This window comes from Podarcis pityusensis (genome assembly GCF_964106645.2).
Source record: "Podarcis pityusensis genome assembly, chromosome: 1".
Classification (NCBI taxonomy): Eukaryota; Metazoa; Chordata; class Lepidosauria; order Squamata; family Lacertidae; genus Podarcis; species Podarcis pityusensis.
The window spans coordinates 27,445,644-27,468,293 of record NC_138028.1 but is presented as its reverse complement, the minus strand read 5'-3'; the positions used below and the strand labels follow the sequence as shown (position 1 = coordinate 27,468,293).

The window sequence follows — 22,650 nt, the reverse complement described above, 5'->3', positions numbered from 1 at the left end:
GCTTAAGTTGGGCCAATTTAATGAGATGCCAGAAAGACCCATTAGGCTAATGCTATGTACACCTGCTTGGGAATATAACGGACTTACTTCTGAGTAAACAAGCATAGGATTGCACTATTTTTTTGGGTATAGTCATCACCTTCACATTTTATAGCAAAGCGGCCCAAATTATGTATACAAAGAAAGATGTAGCTCTGCTCATTAGTAAGGTAGTAAATCTGTGTCTGGGATGAACCACTACAGACTGCAGGTGGGGACTCACATGACTGACTCCTACCAATAAACAATGCCCCCTGAATTAAATCAGATGTTAGGGAGAAGGGTTTATTATAGCATCCCCCCTGCCCATCAAGCTCTCTGTGTTTGGAGGCTTTGGAATATAGGAGTTTTATTCATGTCAGCTTCTACCTGCAGCCTAAAGTGGTTCAGCCCAGAGAGGTTTACAGCCTGTCAGAACAAGGCCCAGCAGCAGATATGAAGGGTGCACAAGGTTAGAAAAATGGGATTCTGCATAAAGCTGGGCATATGCCTTTTGGCTTAACACACTTATTCCACAGCCAAATCATAATAGTGCCAGAGCCAATGCCTGAAAGCTCTGACTCTGAGCTTTCTTTCTTCCTAGATAGGAAGTTGTGAGGAAATCCTTCTTCCCAAACATATGCAGAATGTCAGTTTTGGTCTGTTGTCCTCTCGCCCCACCCCAGTCCCATTTCAAAGTAGAGAAAAGCAAACAAACCAGCCATCGATGCAATTCTTACCTTCTCCAGGACATACCTGGATTCTAACACCTGTTGTTCAGATTCCTTTTGATCGAGGTTGTTTTTGTTAATGCTTTTATTGTCATTTTGATTATTCGATGTTTCTCCTTTTAGTCTTTTTAACCTCTGCTGAATTGGTTTTTATTGCTGTGTCTAGTATATAGTTTCTTAATTTCTCACTGGATGTTTCAGTTCATGCTTGCCAAGTTGCCTTGAAGCTTTTATTTTGAAATGTGAGGTATAAAATGTTTAAAAAATACATTTTCATATAATAGGGCTTTTGTTTTTTGCCACAGCTTGTGATAGAAGGGAGAAAGAAAGGAGTTGAAGGACAGTGAGACTAGGCTTTGAATGGTAAACGGGATGAGGAGAAAAATGAAATACTGAGAAAAGAAGAGAAGGATGGTGGGGTCCATTCTGCCTTCTCATTTTTGATATTTTTACCTAAACAAGTATCTGGGCAGTTTAACTAGACCCTGTGCATACGCTGCTAAGTTTTTCTTGCAAAGGGTTCTCAAACAAACTTCTCCAACAAAGTTTTTCCTGTATCACCTTATACATCATACATTTAAAGCACTCGTTTACCACTTTAACAGTCTTTGCTTCCCCCAAAGAATTCTGGGAACTACAGTTCCTTAAGGGTGCTGGGAATTGTTGCTCTTTGAGGAGACTCCTATAAACTCTTGGGGTAAGCAGAGCCAGATTTTGGGGGATGGTGGGAAGAAAAGCAAAACGAAAAAAAGGGGAGGCAATTAAGAACCATGAGAAGTGATATTCAATACAATCAAGTACTGCTATGTTTAATTACTACTATTACTGTTGCAAATTTTCATATCTTCAAAAAATGTAATTACTTCGCTTTATGCAGGCATTCTGTTTGCACCTTCTGACAGAACACCGTTTGATCCATTAATGTTGCACGTTACTCCAATATGACCCAGCACCCAAAATACAACTTTTCCCAGTATTATTACCCAGTTGAAGCACGAGTACCCACCAGAGTTTTTGTCGGGCAGCCGATTTATCCTCCACACGATGGAATTAAAGGCATGCTCATATTTGGCAGTTCCTAGTGTTACTCTCATTACTGGCTCAGAACCGGACACACTGGTGGATCCAAAGCTGGCGCTTTTGTTCACCTTTGCTTTCAAAGACTTTTCCCCGAGGACACTATCTCTGCGGAAGTTTTTCACCCACTCCTGTGGCACTGGGTAGCGGACCATCACATTTTCACAGGGGACCTGAGTGAGAGGGTCTCTGTTGGAGGAGAACCCCGGAGACATCATCAGCCAGCTCTGGAGCTCCACCTCAGCGCCGTTGATGCTAGCTGCAACCCTCAAGGTGAAAGGCAACGTCTTCTCGGAAAACACGCTTCTGAAGCGCATCAGTTCAAACCTGCAGGCGTCCAAGGGGTTAAACTGAATGACGCGGGCGCTGGCGAACGCCTCCTCCTCCACACAGGAGTGGAACTGGCAATCGTACAGCTTAATCCACTTGGTGGTGGTAGTGGGCATGATGTCCTGCCGCGAGACGATTTCGTTCCCTTTGACAAGGACATCGTTGAGACCCAGCCTGCATTCCGCCAGGCCAGAAAGGAAAGTGAGAACGTGCACTCGGGTCAACACATTGTGCTGCAAAATCCTATTGTCTCTTTTGGCCAAGGTGCCATAGAACTCGTCCTTTACATCCACAGTGATTTCCTCCTCTTGGTAGTTCAATCCCACTGTGCTCAGGTCTGTTGACGAGGCAGGCAAATCCATTAGTGTATCCTGGACCGCCCTGATGAAGCTGAGGAAGTCTTCATAGCTGGTGGTACCCAGCTTGATAACCTGCTCCCTCTCCGCTATGTGAGAGACAGCAGGCTTTGGCTGGTACTTCCTCTTTTCCTTGTAGGTGATGCGATCTATCCTCACACTGTGTATCCTCCCATTCTCATCATAGTTCTGGAGTTTGGGTTCTGAAATCTCATGGCTGATGTCAAGCTTGAATTCCTTGAAAGGCTTTTCCAATCCCTTCTCGTAAAAGAGCTGCAAGTACCTGCTCTCGGTCAGCTTGACGTAAATCGGCCCCCAGTGTCTAGATGACATGATGTTCTTCTTTTCTGGTATCCTCAGCATCATTGGCCAGCCATCTTTTCGCGGAGGTGGCCCCAGAAAGGACACGGTGCTGTATAGCTCAGTTGGCACTGTGGGGTCATCGTCGGGCAGAGTAGGACTGCTCAGCTGATCTGGGTCCCCGATCTGGAGTTGCTTGAGCTGCTCGACAGCATCTCTGTGCCTGAGGTGTCTACTTGGCTCATTAAAGCTGATGCAGTCAGGCTCCTGATGGAGGATAATGAGGGAGTCTCTCTGGTTTCTGCCAGAAATGGGAGAGGTTTGAGAATGCCTGTCCCGTTCTTCAAAGAAAGAGCTGAACGGGTTGATAGGAGAAGGCTGAACATCCCTCAGGGATTCGTCAAGGAAAGGGTTAGTAGCACTCCAAGGGGGTGTCCCACTAAACAAAGGCAAGCTGGTTATTGAGGAAAGGTCTAGTTTCTGAATTTTAGGGAGGTCAGCCAATGCACTTCTGGGGCGTTCCCTTTTCTTAAAGGATGAGGAGAGGGTAAGAGAGTTCACATCTGTGATCTGTGTTGTTGTGACTGCTGCTGCTGCTGCAGTTGCTACTAATGGTGGGGAATCTGTTTTTACGGGGGATAAAGTGGATGGAGAATTGCAGCTGACTTCATTGTCATCAAAAGTCACCCAGCTGGGGAAACGAGCTGTTGTTGGGGTTTCACTATGGCCATTTACAGATGTGCTATTCAGCTGCCAGCTGGTTGCCTCCATGCCTAGCTCTTCATCTTCGAGAAGGGATGAGGAATTGTCTATATGGAGAAATGAGAAGAAGTGTCAATCCTAGGATGCAAGTTCTAGGCATCATAGTACGTTTCATCATGTCTACAATGGGCGGTATGCAACTAAATAGCTGTGCTAGCACAAGGATTAGCACTAGCACAACAGTATTTCCTCCTCTACTCCACCCATGTGCATCCCACACCATCTCTAAATTTATTAAACAGCCCTGTTTAGGGAAGCTTTTAATATCTGATTAATCATTGTATTTTAATATTCTGCTGGAAGCTGCCCAGAGTGGCTGGGGAAACCCAGCCAAATGGGTGGGGTATAAATAATAAATTTATTATTATTATTATTACTACTACTACTACTACTCCGGAGAGTTGTGGAGGGCAGATTTAGGGGTCACACAGGGGGAGCATGTTCCATTGTGCTAACAGAACCTTCACTTTAGCATTATATTGCATACAGCCCAATGAATGCCATAATTACAAACAAAATGCAAGTACAATAGAAAGTTTTTTAAGGGAGGGGGACAGCATGTTAGACAAACTGCTTTTGTATCCTTTAGAAGGGAGAAACCACTTACAGAAATAAGCAACCTCCTTCGCAAGAGCTCATATGGAGCTAGACATTCTGATTCTGCTTTCTGTTCAGATTTTGTTTGTAATTACTGGTCAGATTCATGGAGCCAGAAAATGTAATTCTACTGTACAGACTTTCACAAATAATAATAAAACTGTTGTTTGCTCATTTGCATTTACAAGTGCTTTCATCAAGCACATAAATCTGTCTCTAGCCTATGCACAATCCTTGACAGCTTGTCATGTTCTGTGGAGGAGAGAATAACAACAGATGAGGAAGCCAAACTTCCATCATTAATTTATGAAACAGATTTGAGATAAAATATATTTCAATAAATGAAATACGAACTATCATAAACGCTGCTCTTGACTACTAAACACGTCGCTGTTAAACATCTCTATAAGTGGTCAGTGAAGGGTTAAATAAATTCGGAACCTAAATGGTATAATGCAGGTTTTCCTCCCCATGACTATGAAAACCACACTGAGAACCGGGATTGTGTGGTTAGTTCCTATGCGAAAAGCATCTCATCTCATATGCCCAGGCAAGCCGTGTGATTACTCTTTGCATATGCCACGCAGCTCTGACTTTTCAAGATGGCAAACATATTGCCAGGTAATGCATGAATAAGGGCCCTTGTTGTCGTGCCACCTTCAGAACTATGAACCTTGTTGAGCCAGAATAATTTAACAGTATGTCCAGAAGGTGGTGCCATAAAGCCAGACAAACCTAAGAGACCTCTTCCAAAATTATACACTTACTGCAAAACATTTACCCCACGACCACCACGACACCAATTAATTGGTAGATCTCAAAAGGGTACACAGCGAGATTTTCACAGAAGCCTACTATGTTGCATTTGCACAGTCTATATAGCTAAAAAAAGCCTAAAATATTTCCCAGAGATGCCATTCTCCACATCTTCCTCTTACTCAGGAAAATGTTTGCAGGATCCTACAGACATGCATGAAATGTCCTCAGAGAGTACATTTCCTGCTTGGCAGGGGGTTGGCCTCAATGGCCCTTGTGGTCTCTTCCAACTCTATGATTCTATGAGTACAATGGAAAGTTGAGAGAAACAGAAGATCAAAGTGCAATGTCCATATTGCAAATGAACACTCCTTCTCTGTGCTTTGCTAGTTTTTGTGCTCTGCATTGGACACCCAATGATTTGATTTGATATCAGGCCTTCCTTTTGAACCTTCCAGTTGCTGAAAATAACACAGGTCTCTGGCTCCTTGGACCTGAACTTATGCTGTATCTAATTCCTTTTGGTATTCACCTGTTGCTTGACCTCACCTCTAGATTACATTTTGAACCTGGACCTATGCTCAGCCTCCCTGAGGGTACCCACTGTAACATGACACTAGAATAGATCATCCTTTTAGTCTTCCCTGATGAGGGCTTTCAATAATTCCTATTTGTAATGTTAAAGTTCTGTAAATCAAAACTAAAACAAACAAACCATGAACTATTTTCTTAGAATATCTGCCCCCAATCCACAGCTAATAGCTACTGAAGGCATAAAATGAATACAGTGGTACCTCAGGTTACATACGCTTCAGGTTACAGACTCCGCTAACCCAGAAATAGTACCTCAGGTTAAGAACTTTGCTTCAGGATAAGAACAGAAATCATGCTCCGGCAGCGCGACAGCAGCAGGAGGCCCCATTAACTAAAGTGGTGCTTCAGGTTAAGAACAATTTCAGGTTAAGAACAGACCTCCGGAACAAATTAAGTACTTAACCCGAGGTACCACTGTACTACAGCTTTGTAGTATTTTTCAACAACAAAAAGAAGAATATAGCAGCCTTGCCAACTATATCTGTGACCTTGAACAGAACACAGTGTGGGTGGGGAAGAACACTTTGCTTGGAAAAGAGTGCATTTCCTAACTACACAAGGACTTCAGTAAATGCAGCTCATCATTCAGCAGACGCGCTTTCAACGATACTGTAGGCTGCTTGGGTAGAAACCTGACTTGGAAGGTGGTGGGGAGGGGCTGAAGAAAACTGATAAAAGAACCCAGAGCTAGTAGAAAACTTGGTTCCTCAACCTCTTTATCTACATGGTGCTGGCAAGAGAACTATTTTAATTAGCGTCTGAATGACCTCCAACTCAATATTCACAGAACTTGAGGGCAGCAAAGCTTTTGATTATTCATACAGGGTGAAGATTAGCAATAATAACTGAAGTAGCAAGCTGAAAACATGTGCAGACACTTTATTCTATTTGCGGCTGGTTTGTACTTGTAGCCTGCCCTCACACAAGGCTCCTGGGTGGTTCTGCAGGCTCTTTCCCCACTGTGTTAGCTAAAGCTCCAGCTGCACTCGTGGCCCTTCGACTTGCTGTCACAGGAGGTCTTTTATGCCTCCCATCTCAAGGGCCAAGAGAGGGGAAAGCCTCATGTGTAAACATATACAGACCTGAGGTTCCACGTAAATGTCCAATTGGGTAAGTGAGGCCCTGGAGCTCCTAACATTAAATTTTAATAATTTAGGTAAGCCACCATAGGGAACCTTTGGGTCCACACACATACACTCTCACCGAGGAAATACAACAACGCGAGAGGATAAGGGATGTGCCATATTTTAGCTTTTTTTCCATGCTCAGGTAATTTGGCTTGACAGTGAAATATTTTTGGAATTTGGTCTTGCATTCCAAGGCTCCATGGGAAGACTGTTTCATTGTTGCACGCGCCCTGCCCTGCTCAGGGAAGCAATTTATTCTCGCCACAACTGGTGAGGTAGAAATTAGGCTGAGAGAAAGCGCTTTTGCTCAAGGCCACCCATCACGTTATACAGCAGAGAGAGGGACATGCTGCGATATAAGGATGCCCCCACATGAAGCACTCAGGAACCAAGCCGTATTTTAAGTAGGGCTTAATAATAATAATAATAATAATAATAATAATAATAATATTTATACCCCACCCATCTGGCTGGGTTTCCCAGCCACTCTATTCCAGTTGCAGTCTTGCGTCATCATAAAGCAATCTTCTTACACTCAGGAATCAGCATACATAAGTGGGATTACACACAGGGGAGAAGCCCCACTGTGTGTGTGTGTGTGTGTGTGTGTGTGTGTGTGTGACAACCATACCTTTTTATACCAGCTGGCTACAGACCAATTAGGCAACTCCCCATATCTTGGTTTCCTGATGCTGACTCATCACATGATGCTGAGTCAACATTTCTACTGAACACAGAGTGTTAACTCCTTGATACCCACAACACTCCAACATGACATGCCATCGGATGCTCCCTGTCCCAGTCAAAGTACACAGTTACCTTTAAGCCACATAGGCTAGAATGCAGCTACAAGTTAAATCCCAAAGCACCAGGGAAAGAAGGGAATCTCAGATGCTGCACAATAAGAGTACTGCTAGATCAGACCAAATGTCTGCCTGGTTCAGTATTCTGTTTCCCAGTGTGAGCTACAAGGAACCCACAAGGACATAAAGGCAAGGATGAGGAACATTTCTCATTCCAAGGACCATATTCCCTTCTTCCTTCCTGGGGCCACATGACTTTGTTTGGTGGTGCCAGAGGAAAAAGTGCACAGAACAACGCATGTAATTTTTTACCTTTGTAAAAGACAAATAAAAAGCACTATCAAGAGTTCATGGACACATTCCAGCCAGACAAAAATTATCTAGAGGGGTTCAAAGCAGGACTGGTGAGGTGTGTGGCTTGGCCACATCCCCGTGGAGGGACACATTTGGCCCCTGAGTCTTCGTTTGCCATTTATGACATAAGGAAACATCCTGGATTGGGACCCTCTTGTGTCTGTGGAATAGGGGCTTTAACTCCTTGTCTCCTGATGTGATTCCAAACAGCCTCAGGCACCATGTGTCTGCTATTATGTTAAAGAAACGTTTCCTCTTGAATGAAGGGGAGACTATGCCCCCCACAATACGAAGAGGAGGTGAGGGAGGCCTGACCTGGATTGAGACTAAAGCTCCCCTACTCCCAAGGTTCCAGTCTTTACCCATCTTGTTGAGCCATAAGCTAGTGCACTAGTAAGAGACAAAAAAAAATATTGTGGCATATAAAAGACTAACAGATTCATTGGGGCAGAAGCTTCCATAAGGTAGAACCCAATTCATCACCTGACTGAGCTCTTGAGATTCAAAGTCTCCTTCCATTCAGCAGACACAAACATGCTGAAAGGACAAGCTACCAGCCTGCTAGGACTTCAGACCTGGCTCATATCCGCACACAGCTTAATATCTGCCTCCTCACATATTCCTATCTGAGATGGCTACATACAGGAGTTTCACTGCTGCCTTAAAGACCATTAACAGGCTGCTAATATCAGATAGCTGCACAGGGGAGATAACGCATCATACATGTCTCTTTAAGGTGCAACTGGAGTTTGTATATGGAGGATTCATCTGTTGTTATTTCTAGTCACTGGTTGGAGCTCATACTTTCAGGTAGTGGAATGGCAGGTACAAAGTCTTGAAAGGAAAGGAAAAAGGACAACACAGAAGATATCCACCAGGTATTAAAGGTCGGAAGCCACAGCATGTTCAGACATAGCTCTCTCTTGTTCTACTTCTGAAAACACAGAACATGTTTGCTTTAAAATAGGACAAAGGAAAGTATGGTCAATATAAGATTGATTTCTACTATCAGGGATGGATCTACATACAGGAAAAACACACGCTATAAATAAGTCAGAAATTAGATAGTTGTAACAAAAGGGGGAGGACCTATGGAAAATCACGTACAAAAGATTTCTGCTCTCTGGCGCCAACTGGTGTTGCATGTTTATAATAACACATTCAAATCATTGTTTTTTGACTAAAATAGCTGAGTCCCAGCTCTCCAGTACAACTCCAATATGTTTACACAGTGACTATTTTGTTACTATGACATTCTGGTGGCTAATATAACAGACAGGGAGTTCCAATTCAAGTCTTAGCCAGGTGATTTCTTCAGGCCAACTACAAGGAGATCAGAGACAATACAAGCTTTTGTACAGGAAAAAGCTGTAAAGAAACTTGCCTTTGCTGCACCTGTTTTGCTGATAAACTGATAGCAGGTTTGCCAGAGCAGCCAAAATCAGCAGTTCCAAAGCAAGAGAGGGTTCCTTATCAGTACTTTTGCCGTTTGGTTGGTATACCGGTTGCAGGAGCCACAGCAAGGCTAATTTCATAAATGGTGAATGACACTCAAAGCTGGGATTTAGCCATATCTAAGAATATAATATATGTGAATAGATTTATAACTATTCTTCAGAATTTCACACGACAGGAAAGATGGGGGGGGGGGGGGGGGAGAGAAACAGCAGCCATTTCTATTTTCAAAACATGCTTTCACAACATTGCCCAGACCAGTTCTCATTGGTTTTCTCTTGAACTCAAAAATAGTAACACCGGTTTCCTGCTTCTGGTGCCCAGGGTATTTCCTAAGGATCAAATGTTAATGCAGAACTGTATCTTCTATCTGCTGAATATGACAAACAAAATGCCTGCACAAGATGAGAAGGAAGTAGACAATTTACATAGTGTCGTTTTTGAAGCTTTCTGTAACAACAAATTGTCGCTGTTTTTTGTGTTGAATATATGCTATATGGTAATTTACGGACCTCATAGGTATCTACAACCATTAGCACATAGCAAAATATGTATTTTATCAAAGGATTTGTTGAACTGAACTACAATTAAGAAGAAGTATATTAATACTGTAGTGAAATACAATTAAGAATTATATTAATAGTGAAATAATTATTCAGCTCTAACTGTATGTAGGTTTTGTTTTATTTGTTTTTTATCTTATATTTTGGAACTGTACATCCAGTTTTTTTTCTTTAAATTTTTTGGGGGCCCCCAAAAGAGTGGGGCCCTAAGCTTTTTTAGCTTATACGTAAATCCGGCACTGTTTGTAAATACACACACCATTTCATTTGCATGCTGCTTTTCTATAGTTAAAACTAGGCTCAAGGAAACTTACAACACGGGGCAGGGGAGGGGGAATAATTACAAACAGAACAGAAATAATCATAAACAATATATAAAAGATCAAAAAATACACCACCAAATTGAAACAATTTCCACATAAATCATAGTAAGATCTAAAATAAAGATATAAAAAAATATAAATAACAGCGGCAACCCCCACCAAAAAATCCCCTTAAATAATACCACAGCCCAAGAGTCTAACAGCCAGACAAGTCAGTCAGGGCCCTGCCTTCCTAGGCCAGGTGGAAAAAGGCTTGCAAGAGAGGAAGCAGGTCTTCCAGGACTCACAAGCAAGATGGTCAGTGACCTGGCTGCCTGTGACAAATAGCCACTGGCCTGTCTGCATGTGGCAAGAATATCACCATTCCTTTCACTTAATATTGCAGTCTCTGTCTCTCTCTCTCTGACACACCCCTTGTAGGTGAAGACACAAGACTGAGGAGAGCTCAGTCAAGCCAAGACCAGAGTGGCTGGCTGACTCCTGGGGTGGAGAAGCACTGTGAGGAATGATGTGGTGTCCAATGGCTGCTCATCCCTTCCTAAGCAAATATGGTTGGCCTGCTATGTTTGTTATTGCTTTCAGTACACAAGCAATATGCAACTGATTATGACACCCCCTGCTTTGCACTGTATTTCCTCTGTATTGACATGAATGGGATGGAATAACACCATGTCAATGTAACTCACATAAGTTGTGCAATTTTGCCACAGTAGACAGCAAGATGAATAACGTACCTTTTGGCAGAGGATGAACTACAGCAGAGTGGGAACACTACTGTATGCAAAGAATACAGGGTGGAATGGAAAACAAAGTCTTCTTATATCCCTAGTGTAGAGCTAGAAACTGACTAGGTATAAGGCATCTTCCTCCTATGTTTCTACATATGCAAACCAACAGAGGACAGAGCGATAAGCTAGTAGTTGAGGAATATCAGTTAAAAGACTCAAAGGGAGTGAATACCCTCCTTATAAAAGAAACCATTTGAGTTCTATGATGGAAAGCCACTGTAACATAGTAGGAGCAAAGGGTGGCCATACAATATACGGCCTAATACTCCACGTCACTCTTGTGTGAATGGTTCAACGCCTTTTCTGGCCAGTGGTCAGCCTGACATTTTAAACCCATGGTCCTGATATGTGGCAAACCGCTCACAAGCCTCAGGCACAAGAACAAAAGGGATCACTGCCATGCAAGGAGCTGAAGTATAAAAGTCACCACAAAACAGAAAATTTGTTGTGTTTTTCCCCTCTACACAAGCTTTTAGCAACCTAGGTGATCCTTGCATCAACTGGTGCAAGTTGCTGGGTATGGGATTAAACAGTCTTCACAGTAAGGCTCTGTTCTGCTAAGAGGAAGGCACGTTTGTCAAACCCTCACCTTGATCAACTCCTGCCCGGAAACCTATGTCCCCACTGTGGAAGGACGTGTGGATCCAGAACTGGCCTCCACAGTCACTTACGGACTCTTTGTTAAAACCATGTTTATGGAAGACAATCTTACTCAGCTATGAGTGATCGCCAAAGAAGAAGAAGAAGAGATTAATATAGATAAGTGGAGCCAGCATTTTTATCATTTCCCACTTGTCAAGTTATTGCAAGGTTGCTGCCTAGCTGAGCTAGGCACAGCTGCCTTGAATATGAACAACAATCTTAAAATGCTAGGCAGAACAGACTAGCATATAATTTATGGCCATAAATTATGTCCATTCTTCCTTGCAGTAATAAACTTTAAAGCTATCACCATGGACATTTTGTTCAGATAGAGAGATAATTCAATTTCATTTTTGTTTGCTTTATATTGCCCATAAATTAAGAAGTAGCTGAACTAGTGGCTACACACTATAATAACCCAGAGCAGGACAAATATAACTCATTATCCCATATAATGAGAACAGTGGTGTTTACAAGCATGGTGTTGATGTATGAAAACTTTACAGCCAAATGTCAGAGAAATTACTTAGGGTTTGATGGGGTCTATAAGAAGAAAGAGTACAATGAAGACACCACAGAAGAGAATCAGAAAATGTTCCATAAATGCAGTTGTAGTAGGGGAAAATGATATTAAGTGCTTCGACTCCACATATCTGTGCAATAGAGCCCTGACCCCATGGTTGGAAAAAGCTGCTTGGGAAGCAATGATTGAGAGCAGAAATGTGAAGGAACTGGACTCTTTTCTCGTTTACTAGTTCCCTGCACCAAACTGCTTCGCCAGCAGCTTTTCCCCATGTGAAGGTTTCAAATGTGCATCTATGACAGGGGCAGGCAACCTAAGGCCCGTGGGCCAGATGCGGCCCAATCGCCTTCTCAATCCAGCCCACAGACAGTCCGGGAATCAACGTGTTTTTACATGAGTAGAATGTGTGCTTTTATTTAAAATGCATCTCTGGGTTATTTGTGGGGCATAGGAATTTGTTCACCCCCCCCCCCAAAAAAAAAATATAGTCCAGCCCAATTTGGGGCATTTCTCCACTGCTTCTCCACCCTTACCTCTTCTCTACCCAGTTTTCCTTCCTTCCTTCCTTCCTTCCTTCCTTCCTTCCTTCCTTCCTTCCTTCCTTCCTTTCTTTCTTTCTGGGACTGGATATAGCTGGGATTCCTGCATTGCAGGGGGTTGGACTAGATGACCGTTGGGTCCCTTCCAACTCTTCAGAGTCTACAATATAGTCACATTTGTAGTTCTACATACTCAGGTAGCCCTGTAATGAGCTTCTTCTCTGATCTGAACCACACCTAAGGCTAATACTCACTACAGCATAATGGTTCTACCCAAAAAAGAAGTCCTCATGGTTGCTTCTCTCTCCACTGGAAAGCAACCATCCCTGTCACATTGTGTTCTCTCCTTCTTTCCTGGGTCACAGTCCAAAAGCCAAACAACAACATCTCACCAGCAGATTTACCAATGACAGCTGTAGCGTAGACAAAATTCTGGCACAGTCTGGCAATTTTAACAAACTGACTCAGGGCAGGACTGACCTTCCAAGTCTTCTTTACAGTGGGAAAGAAGACCTGTTCAGAGACCATCTGCTTCTGCTCTGGGAAGCTTTCGCACTGCTTTGAGCCTGTGCCAGGTAACATGGGTGGAACGTCACTTAGAACAAACATACTGGAATTGCTTCCCACCATCGTAGCTTCAGGCATTTCACCAGTAGCATCTTCTTTTGGGCTCCAGCCCACATTTAACACAGAATTGGGCATGTGTATGCCATGGACTGAACTGCAGGCGCTTCCTCCTCAATTGTTATGCAGGGCTCGTGGCCAGCTCCTGCAGTTCATCCAGAAGCAGACTATTTCTCGGAGATTATAGTGATTCATTTTGAGAACAGAAGTTTTATTGATCAACCACTGATTCCAGCCCCTGCCCTCCTGACTTCTCACCCACAGTAGCCCTCAAGCTTCTGTTTTTTTTTTTAAAAGATATTTATTAAAATTTTCAAAATATTACAAAATGAAAAAAGAAAAAAGAAAAAATACAAAATAAAAGTAGTTAAAAACAACTCAATCTTTCCATTACTTATCTTTCATTGGCTTGTTTCCCGGACCTCCTCGCGCCTCCCTTTTTTGTATTCCAATTCAGTTTGTTAGTTCAGCAAATCCTTCCCCTCTTTCTTTATCCTAATCTTTAATCTTAAAATATTGTGACATTGAATTTTAACCTTTTAATAATCCATTTTTCATATTCCCTTATAATATTACAACTAAAAACCACTTAATTTCTATCCAACATCATTCTAACATTCATTAATTTTGCAATATTTCTGTAGATAGTCTTTAAACCTTTTCCAATCTTCTTCCACCGACTCAGTAGCCCTCAAGCTTCTGGAACAGTACATAAACACACACGCAGGTTCCCCTCGGACAGATGGGGAACCTGTGGCCTTGCAAATGTTGTGGGACTCCATCTCCCATCATCTCTGTTGTGCTGGTGTGGGGGGGGGCTAATGGGAATTGGGAGTACAGTGGTACCTCGGATTAAGAACTCAATTTGTTCTGGAGGTCCGTTCTTAACCTGAAACTGTTCTTAACCTGAAGCACCACTTTAGCTAATGGGGCCTCCCACTGGCACCATGCCACCGCCACGTGATTTCTGTTCTTATCCTGAAGCAAAGTTCTTAACCCAAGGTACTATTTCTGGGTTAGCGGAGTCTGTAACCTGAAGCATCTGTAACCCGAGGTACCACTGTATAACACCTGTAGGACCATAGTTTCCCCATCTCTGCCCTAGGATCTGCCTCTAAGCAGCTTTGGACCCAGTTATCTCAGAGTCTGCCTGCTTCTATATAAACCTGCCTAGCCATTCAGATCAGTTTCAAACCCCTTGCTCTCTGTCACAGGAGAGACATGGTCCTCTTGGTAGCCTTGCTAGGGGCCTGGAACTCCCTGCAGTGGAAATTTAACCAGCATGCAAAACACTGCTTTTCTAAAGCTGACAAATAAATAAATAAATAAATTTTTAAAAATTGTATGCCACCCTTCATCTCTAGATCTCAGGACGGTTCACAACATAAAATTACAATATAAAAACCACAAAAGACATGATAAAAATAAGAACCAAACCAAACCAAACCAAACCAATAATCTCCCCTCCCACAACACATTTAAAAGGGCATTGTATGTCAAATCAGCCAAAGGCCTGGTTGAAGAGGAACGTTTTCACCTGGTGCCTAAATGTGTATAATGAAGGCACTAGCCGAACCTCAAACCAAAAACAGGTGGGAGCCGTTGCAGAAAAGGCCCATTTTCATGTTGCCACCCTCTTGACCTCACATAGAGGAGGCACATGAAGAAGGGTCTGGGTAGGTTCATATGGAGAGAGGTGGTCCTTGAGGTCTTGTGGTCCTGAGCCATTTAAGGCTTTATAAGTCAAAAACAGCACTTTGAATTGGGCCGAAAACTAACTGGCAGCCAGTGCAGTCCTGCAATTGTAATTGTGGTTTTTACTGAGATTTGCTCTGCTGTTGTTTCTGTTCTGCTCCTCTTCTTTATTTTGACTGATATGAAATTGATTATAAAATTTTATTCTTTGTTTTGTTGTATTTTGCATTTTTTCCCCCTGCACCACTTTGATACTTCTTAATAGGTCTAAGCGGGACACAATTATATGAATCTGTTTCAAGCTAGATCACAGATCCATCTAGCTTGGCATTATTTAAACTGACTAGCAGTTGCTCCCCAAGATCACAGGCAGAAGACCTTCTCATCTCCTTCTTGGACTTGCCAGGGGTCGAATCTGAGATCTTTTGCAACATGTATATTTTACATCTTAGCTCTAGCCCGTTCCACCTTTCTGTTACTTCTTCCTTAACAGCAAGTGTTTCAGAATGAAGGAACCTTCCCTGGAAATGAGGACCTTTCCAAATTCCCATTCCCTCAAAACACACACACACAGTTTTTACTCACTTGTTGCATAAAATGCATCACTGTAACTTTTTTGTTGCACGGGAGCAATGTATGATTATGTAAGATTTCAACTGAAGGGACAGTTACCTTTTCTCAGAACACAAAAACGTGAACATTTTCTTGGTTGGTGGGAAAATGTATTTCCTCAGTCTCCAGAAGCCAGGCTGGGGTCTAAGAACCATTGAGATAACGGAACCAAAAAGAAGTCACTCTGGCAACTTGGGCAAGGTGCAGCAATAATGTAAGTCAAGAGGCTCTATTTTGCTTTCTCTACTGCCAGACAAAACCAAGCGCCTGGGAACCACTACTTGTAAGTTTGCATGATTATAGAGCAATTGAGCCTGGAACCAGGCTGCTTGCACGCATCCCATTATTCCCCTCCTTGGGAACCTGGGACACTTGGGAACAGAAACACTGCATCTTATTTACATTTACTGAAATCTCTGCAGCCCAGACCTCAAGGCTCCAAAAAAGAGTGAAGGACATGTGTGTTGATGATGCAACACTCATAACAAGAGAGCTATTCATCCCCTGACCTTCATCTCTGAAGGAAAGGCAACCTTCTTGCCTTAACTTGGGACCCTTCTCTGACATGGGTGCCCATCAATCAAACAAACCTCAATAATAAAGTCTCACAATGACTAAAGCAGCCACTCACAATGGCAGGAAATTAACAGAAGCCAATATCGGACTATTATCTTCCATTCGTCACTTGGGATTTTGTTGGCTTCCTTTTATTTGTGCACACACAAAGCTACACAAGTTCATCAGATTACCAGGGGTCACATCACAGAAATCCAGAAAGCGGAATTAGGCAAGAGGCCACTGTTTCCTCTCTCACAACATTCAACGCTCACCTTCTCCTATAGACAACATGAGCACATAAGGAAGGGAGGAAGTTCATGAAAAGGAAAAAGTAAGTACCAAGCCTATGATTTCAGGACAAAGCTGACCTGCAAAAGAACCACATGATTCAAGAATGAGCAATTCATAATATCCAGGAACAAGATCTGATAATTACTTTGGGACTGCATGGTGAGAAGTAGACAGGAAATCCATGCTTCCTTCTCCATTTCACACCACAAACAACGACATCTAATTTCCTTTTAGGCGTTGGAGACATGTTACTCCTCGATTTTTAATCCTGGCTACAGACCCCTGGGCTCAACAACTGCAATACAAACTGCTATGCTACCCTGTTCTGTTCTGCAACTGGGAGTGTTCAGATTATCTATGACAGGCATAGGCAAACTCGGCCCTCCAGATGTTTTGGGACTGTAACTCCCATCATCCCTAGCTAACAGGACCAGTGGTCAGGGATGATGGGAGTTGTAGTCCCAAAACATCTGGAGGGTTGAGTTTGCCTATGCCTGATCTATAATCTGGCATTCAGCCACAGCAAAAACTTACTGGTATAGTATTATAGAAAGCAGTCATTTGTTGTACCACTTTCAGCTGTGATTTGCCAAGAACACTGAAATGTTCCAATTGTTCCAATGGACATTACCTTCAACCAGCACAGGCTGAAGACAGATAGGAAAACCTGCAGCATGTGCCACTTATGTTACACCTGACAACAGTCAACCCTTCCCTACTGGTCCTTCTTAGTCTCTAATAATCCAAATAATCACGAAAATGTGGCAAAGTTTTTCCTTATTAGACCTCTTACGATTGCCTGATTGTGTGTGTGGTCTAGTATTTTAATTCTGTGTTTCTCAGCTGTATTACTGTGTATTTTTATTAAAGTTATCAAGTGTAACTGTCAGTTGTTATAAAATATTTTAATGGGCTGTTGGGTGCTAATAAAGGAAGAAGAGTTAAGTTTACATGTCTGGGTAGGCTTTCCAAAACAAAAATATTTTTAACAGGTGTCTAGAACAGTACAATAAAGGCACCTGCCTGATGTCGACAGGCAGGAAGTTTCAGAGCACGGGTGCTGCCACACTAAAATATTGTTTCCTCACAGATACAGACTAAGTTCCACATATTAAAGAAGTTGTGTGGGCACACATAGCATGAGGTGATCCTGCAAGGAAACTGGTCCCAAGTTGTTAAGAGCTTTCAATATTAAATACAACACTTTGCTCTCAGTCTAGTAACAAATCAGATCTTTGAGTAGAGGCGTAATAAGCTAACAGAAAAGTGATAACATTTCAAAATACCACCACAACAGATAATTTTTAAAAAATGTAATAAAATGTGTATGACCAATGTAATATGGTGTTGCAGAGTAAAAATGCATTGGTTAGCATCTGTCTTGTCTTGGGAGACAATGGAAGAGTGCATCTTCAGGAGTAAAGTCAAATGGTTGTGGGAGTTACAGCGCCTGCTGTGGTTGTAGAAACCAGTATGGGAGAGGAATGTTTTTGGCAGCTGAAGATGCCTGGTTGTGCTGATGCAGGTGTACCATGGCGTTTCTTCTTTCTGCAGTCTTAAAGATGTTTTGATGGAGACAGAAGAGAGTTACCAATGAGAGTTCCCAGAGAAGTGAATTCCACCAATTGTGAGGCCCCATTGAGAAGTACCTGGCCAACCTAAGCTTCTCTAGTGACAGACCAGAGAGTAGAGCCTTCAAAGATGTCAATGCCATGTCAGCAGGTTCACATGGATGTAAGCGATCATTCAGATAATCTGATTAATTAAATCTAGAAACATCTTGCTTTATCCCGGTGTTCTCAAGCAAGACAACACTCCTCTGCTGATCCGATATACACTGGGAGTGTTCCTCCACCATACCTCCTTTTTTGACAATTATACCTTCTCTTTCAAGTCTCTGCTTTGCATCTGCTCCTTTTTCTCCAGGATGAAGATGCTTCATTGAAAAGCAATTATACCGCAGACAACACAGCCATCTGCAAGGCAGGCTCTTCTGAACAACTTCACAGGATAAAAATAATAATGGTCTCAGACTGTTGCTATAGCAGCAAGGCAAACAAGATTCAGTGGAACAATTTGCCATGTTGGTTCTATGAGTCCATCAATTCCAAATCCCTACCCAGCCCTCAGTGAGTGTCTCCTAATGATGCAGAGCATTGCTGTTCACCATTGGGTGAACTGCTGCACAGTAGCAAGAGGAAGAGAGGTAATTAAAAGATTTAAAAAACAGAGAAAAGAATAGAGCCACACATAGCACCAACTAAATCACAAATAAAATGCCTTATTTGGGGGCACATCACAAACCACTGGAAATGAAGCAGAAAAGCTAAAAATGTGTTAAATTCTCTGGTAGTTTCTTAGGACCAATTATATCACAATGCAGACTGCTTCAGTGTTAGCAACAAACAACCAGGCCCAGACAGAGGGGAGACAAGAGGGAGCACATGTCTTGGGCAGCAGGATGGTGTGTGTGTGACTAAGCAGCATCCTGCCCCAGGGTACGGCTACCTTCCTCCTCTAATAAGCAGAACCCGGCTGGAACATAAGGAATCATAGAGTGTGTTCTGCAGTGAATCTCTCACACACATACCATGTTAGAATAGCAGGAATGTAAAGGAGGAGTCAGGCCTTGACAATAACAACTTCTTCTTCTTCTTTGGCGATCACTCAAGTAAGACTGTCTTCCATAAACATGGTCTTAACAGTGAGTCCGTAAGTGACTGTGGAGGCCAATTCTGGATCCACAAGTCCTTCCACAGTGGGGACATAGGTTTCTGGGCGGGAGCTGATCATGGTGAGGGTTTGCCACAGGTTCCTTCCAAAGCATGTTTCGTCCTGAGTTTGAGCATCTTCAAAGTCCTTTGGTAAAGGCTGTTCTCCAATTGGAGCGCTCACACGCCAGAGTTTCCCAATTGTCGGTGTTTATACTACATTTAAAAAATATTTCCCTTGAGAGAGTCTTTAAACCTCTTTTGTTGACCACCAGCATTACACTTTCCATTTTTAAATTTGAAATATAGTAGTTGCATTGGAAGACGATAATCAGGCATCTGAACAACATGACCAGTCCAACAAAGTTGATGTTGAAGAATCATGGCTTCGACACTGGTGATCTTTGCTTCTTCCAGTACACTGGCATTAGTTCACCTGTCTTCCTTTCCCAAGTGATATGCAGTTTTTTTGGGAGACACTGTTGATGGAATCTTTTGAGGAGTTGGAGATGGCGTTTATAAGTGGTCCATGTTTCACAAGCATACAGCAAGGTTGGTAGTACAATAGCTTTGTAAACAAGCATTTTGGTATCCCTGCGAATGTCCTGGTTCTCAAACGCTTCAGTCGGGAGTACACTGTCTGGCTATGGGCCACCCACCTCTTCAAATAACCAAAACCCAGCAGTCCTACTTATTAGAAGTGGTAAGTGGCCATAGTAAGGCCCACCTCTTTGTCTGCCCAATGAAGAGGAAGGAGAGAAGCTGTGGGACGGAGTATGAACCTGTAAGCTTCTACTGCTGCAGGGGTGGCAGCAGTAGAGGGTGGTGGAAGAAGGGGAGAAATGCAGTGGCAGCAGTCACCCAGGTAAAAGTGAGTTTTAGTGGACAAGTTAGTTCTTCAACAGTGGTACTTGTCATAATTCTAGAACAATGTTGGCCTCAAAGTCTAAAATGCCACTTGTGAAGGTTAATGAATTGACTTTCTTATAATAGCCTCATTTCTTTCTATGAAATGAATTGGAAGTGGAATAGGAAGACAAAGAAATGCACTGTTTTACATGGTCTGTGCTGCAAAAGTAATGGCTGAGCCACGAGGGAACATAATATGGATGTTTTACGTCACTAGAGGAGAAAGGGAAAAGGATGAATAAGCCCAGGTCAAAAGTGAGCAAGCCAGCTGAAATCTAGAACTGCATTCCGTGTTCTTTGAAGCCAGATTTTTAAAGTCAAGACTTCTGCACAGAAGTCAGAATGGTAGGTGATCGTAAAAGCTGGTACAAATGTGGCGCTTGATCCTAGCCTTTCAGAGCAATCCACCACTGAACACATGATTAAATATGTGTCAAGAAGATTCCGGGCATCACATGGCAGGACAGAGTCTCAAACAAAGATGTGCTCTCCCAAGCCCACATGCTCAGCATGTTCACACTTCTGTCTCAGTGATGTCTATGCTGGCTTGCTCATATCCACAGAATAGAAGATGACAGGGTCCCCAAGGACATGCTCTACGGGCCTGTTGGCAGAATAATTGTGTGTTACAAGGTTGTCCGCAAATGTGACATGAAGGCTGGCAACATTAACCCCACCGTATGGGAATCCCTTGCAGATGATTGCAATGCCTGGAAACAGACAGGCAGGTAATGTAACACCGATCCTGAAAGATCTACATTGGTTCCCTGTTTCTGAGCACAATTCAAAGTGTGGTGCTGACCTTTAAAGCCCTAAACAGCCTCAGCTCAGTATACCTGAAGGAGTGTCTCCACCCCCATTGTTCAGCCCGGACACTGAGATGCAGCTCCGAGGGCCTTCTGGCGGTTCCCTCACTGCAAGAAGTGAAGTTACAGGGAACAAGGCAGAGGGCCTTCTCGGTGTGGCGCCCGCCCTGTGGAACGCCTTCCCATCAGATGTCAACGAAATAAACAACTATCTGACTTTTAGAAGACATCTGAAGGCAGTCTTGTTTAGGGAAGTTTTTAATGTTTGAGGTTTTATTGTGTTTTTAATATTCTGTTGGAAGCCGCCCAGAGTGTCTGGGGAAACCCAGCCAGATGGGTGGGGTATAAATAATAAATTATTATTATTATATATTATTAATGTATCGACAACAGTGACCAGAGGAGGAATGACGCTGGGAGGAGTGCAGAGAGCAGAAACGCCATGGTGTACCTGTAGTAGCAAACCAGGCACTTCCATCTGTCCCATCTGCAATAAAACATGTCTCTCCCATATCGGTCTCTACAGCCACAGCAGGCGATGTAACTCTCCAATGCTTTGACTTTATTGCCAAAGGCGCACTCTTCCATTGTCTCCCGAGACAGATGTAGGCCAGCCCAGCTTTACCAACAAAATACATGGTGCATCCACAACATCACAGGGTAGGTGTTGATACATTTCCACCTGACGGAACTGCATGTATAATCATCTTTTGAATATTTTTAAATACCTGTTCCTAACTGTTTATCAATAAACTTTTATTTATGTTTTTTGTAAACCGCTTAGAGGTTTTCTGACAATTGAGTGGTAAAGACATTTTCTTAAACAATGAACAAATAAATAAATAAATGCTAACCATGGTTAGGACTGGAAGTTAAAAGGGGGAGGAATTCACGTGCAAGGAAGAACAGAACAGGGGGTGAAGCACTCAGACTTAGGCAATGTATTAGAAAACTGTTACATTTGTGCTAGACCTAAATGTCATCTATTATTTTCAATGAGTTTACAACTCTGGATCCTGTGCATCAGTACATAGGAAGTTGATATACAGTGGTGCCCCGCAAGACGGAAAACCCGCTAGACGAAAGGGTTTTCCGTTTTTGAGTTGCTTCGCAGGACGAATTTCCCTATGGGCTTGCTTCGCAAGACGAAAATGTCTTGCGAGTCTTGAGATTTTTTTTCGCTCCCCCCCCTTTTTCTAAGCCGCTAAGCCGCTAATAGCCTTTTAGCAGCTAAGCCGCTAAGCCTTTAATAGCCGCTAAACCGCTAATAGCGCTAATCCGCTAAGCCGCTAATAGGGTTGCTTCGCAAGACGAAAAAACCGCTAGACGAAGACACTCGCGGAACAGATTAATTTCGTCTTGCGAGGCACCACTGTACTGAGTCAGACTATTGGCCCATCTAGCTCATTACTGCCTACACTGCCTACACTGGCAGCTGCAATCCAGGGTTGCAGGCAGGAGTCTCCCCCAGCCTTACCTGGAGATGCTGGGGACTGAACCTGCGGCCTTCTGCATGCAAGCAGATGCTCTATCACTCAGCTGCAGCCCTTCTCCATATATTTATGCAGAAGTAAATTGTTAAGTTGTGGGTGAACATATCAGACGACACAGCGATTCTTCAAACAGCTCTTGTTTATTCACAGGCCAGAACAGAACTGAAGGGTTCAGCCAGCCTGCTTATATAGAGCTCCACTAGAACGCAACAGTAACCATTTTCTGTAACTATCCAATCACTGAACGTCACTTTCGATCCCTTATTTGCATATGTGGACCTGAACTATCTACAGTATCCCCCTGCTAGCCCAG

At 42.9% G+C, this 22,650-nt stretch overlaps 1 protein-coding gene across 2 annotated transcripts in view; it reads right to left on the bottom strand.

The window, feature by feature from the left end:
• Positions 1–22,650, bottom strand: part of STON2 (stonin 2) — a 65,698-nt gene that overhangs the window by 7,809 nt on the left and 35,239 nt on the right. Inside the window, exons 1-2 of one of the 2 annotated variants that reach the window (XM_080974189.1) lie at positions 10,434–10,542; positions 1,756–3,621 (exon numbers count right to left, since the gene is read on the bottom strand). In XM_080974189.1, coding sequence (XP_080830315.1) covers positions 1,756–3,621; positions 10,434–10,491 — 1,924 coding nt within the window. In that variant the 5' untranslated portion in view covers positions 10,492–10,542. Of the gene's footprint in view, positions 1–1,755; positions 3,622–10,433; positions 10,543–22,650 lie in introns of those variants that run through there. The other variant, XM_080974188.1, reaches the window with a different exon arrangement.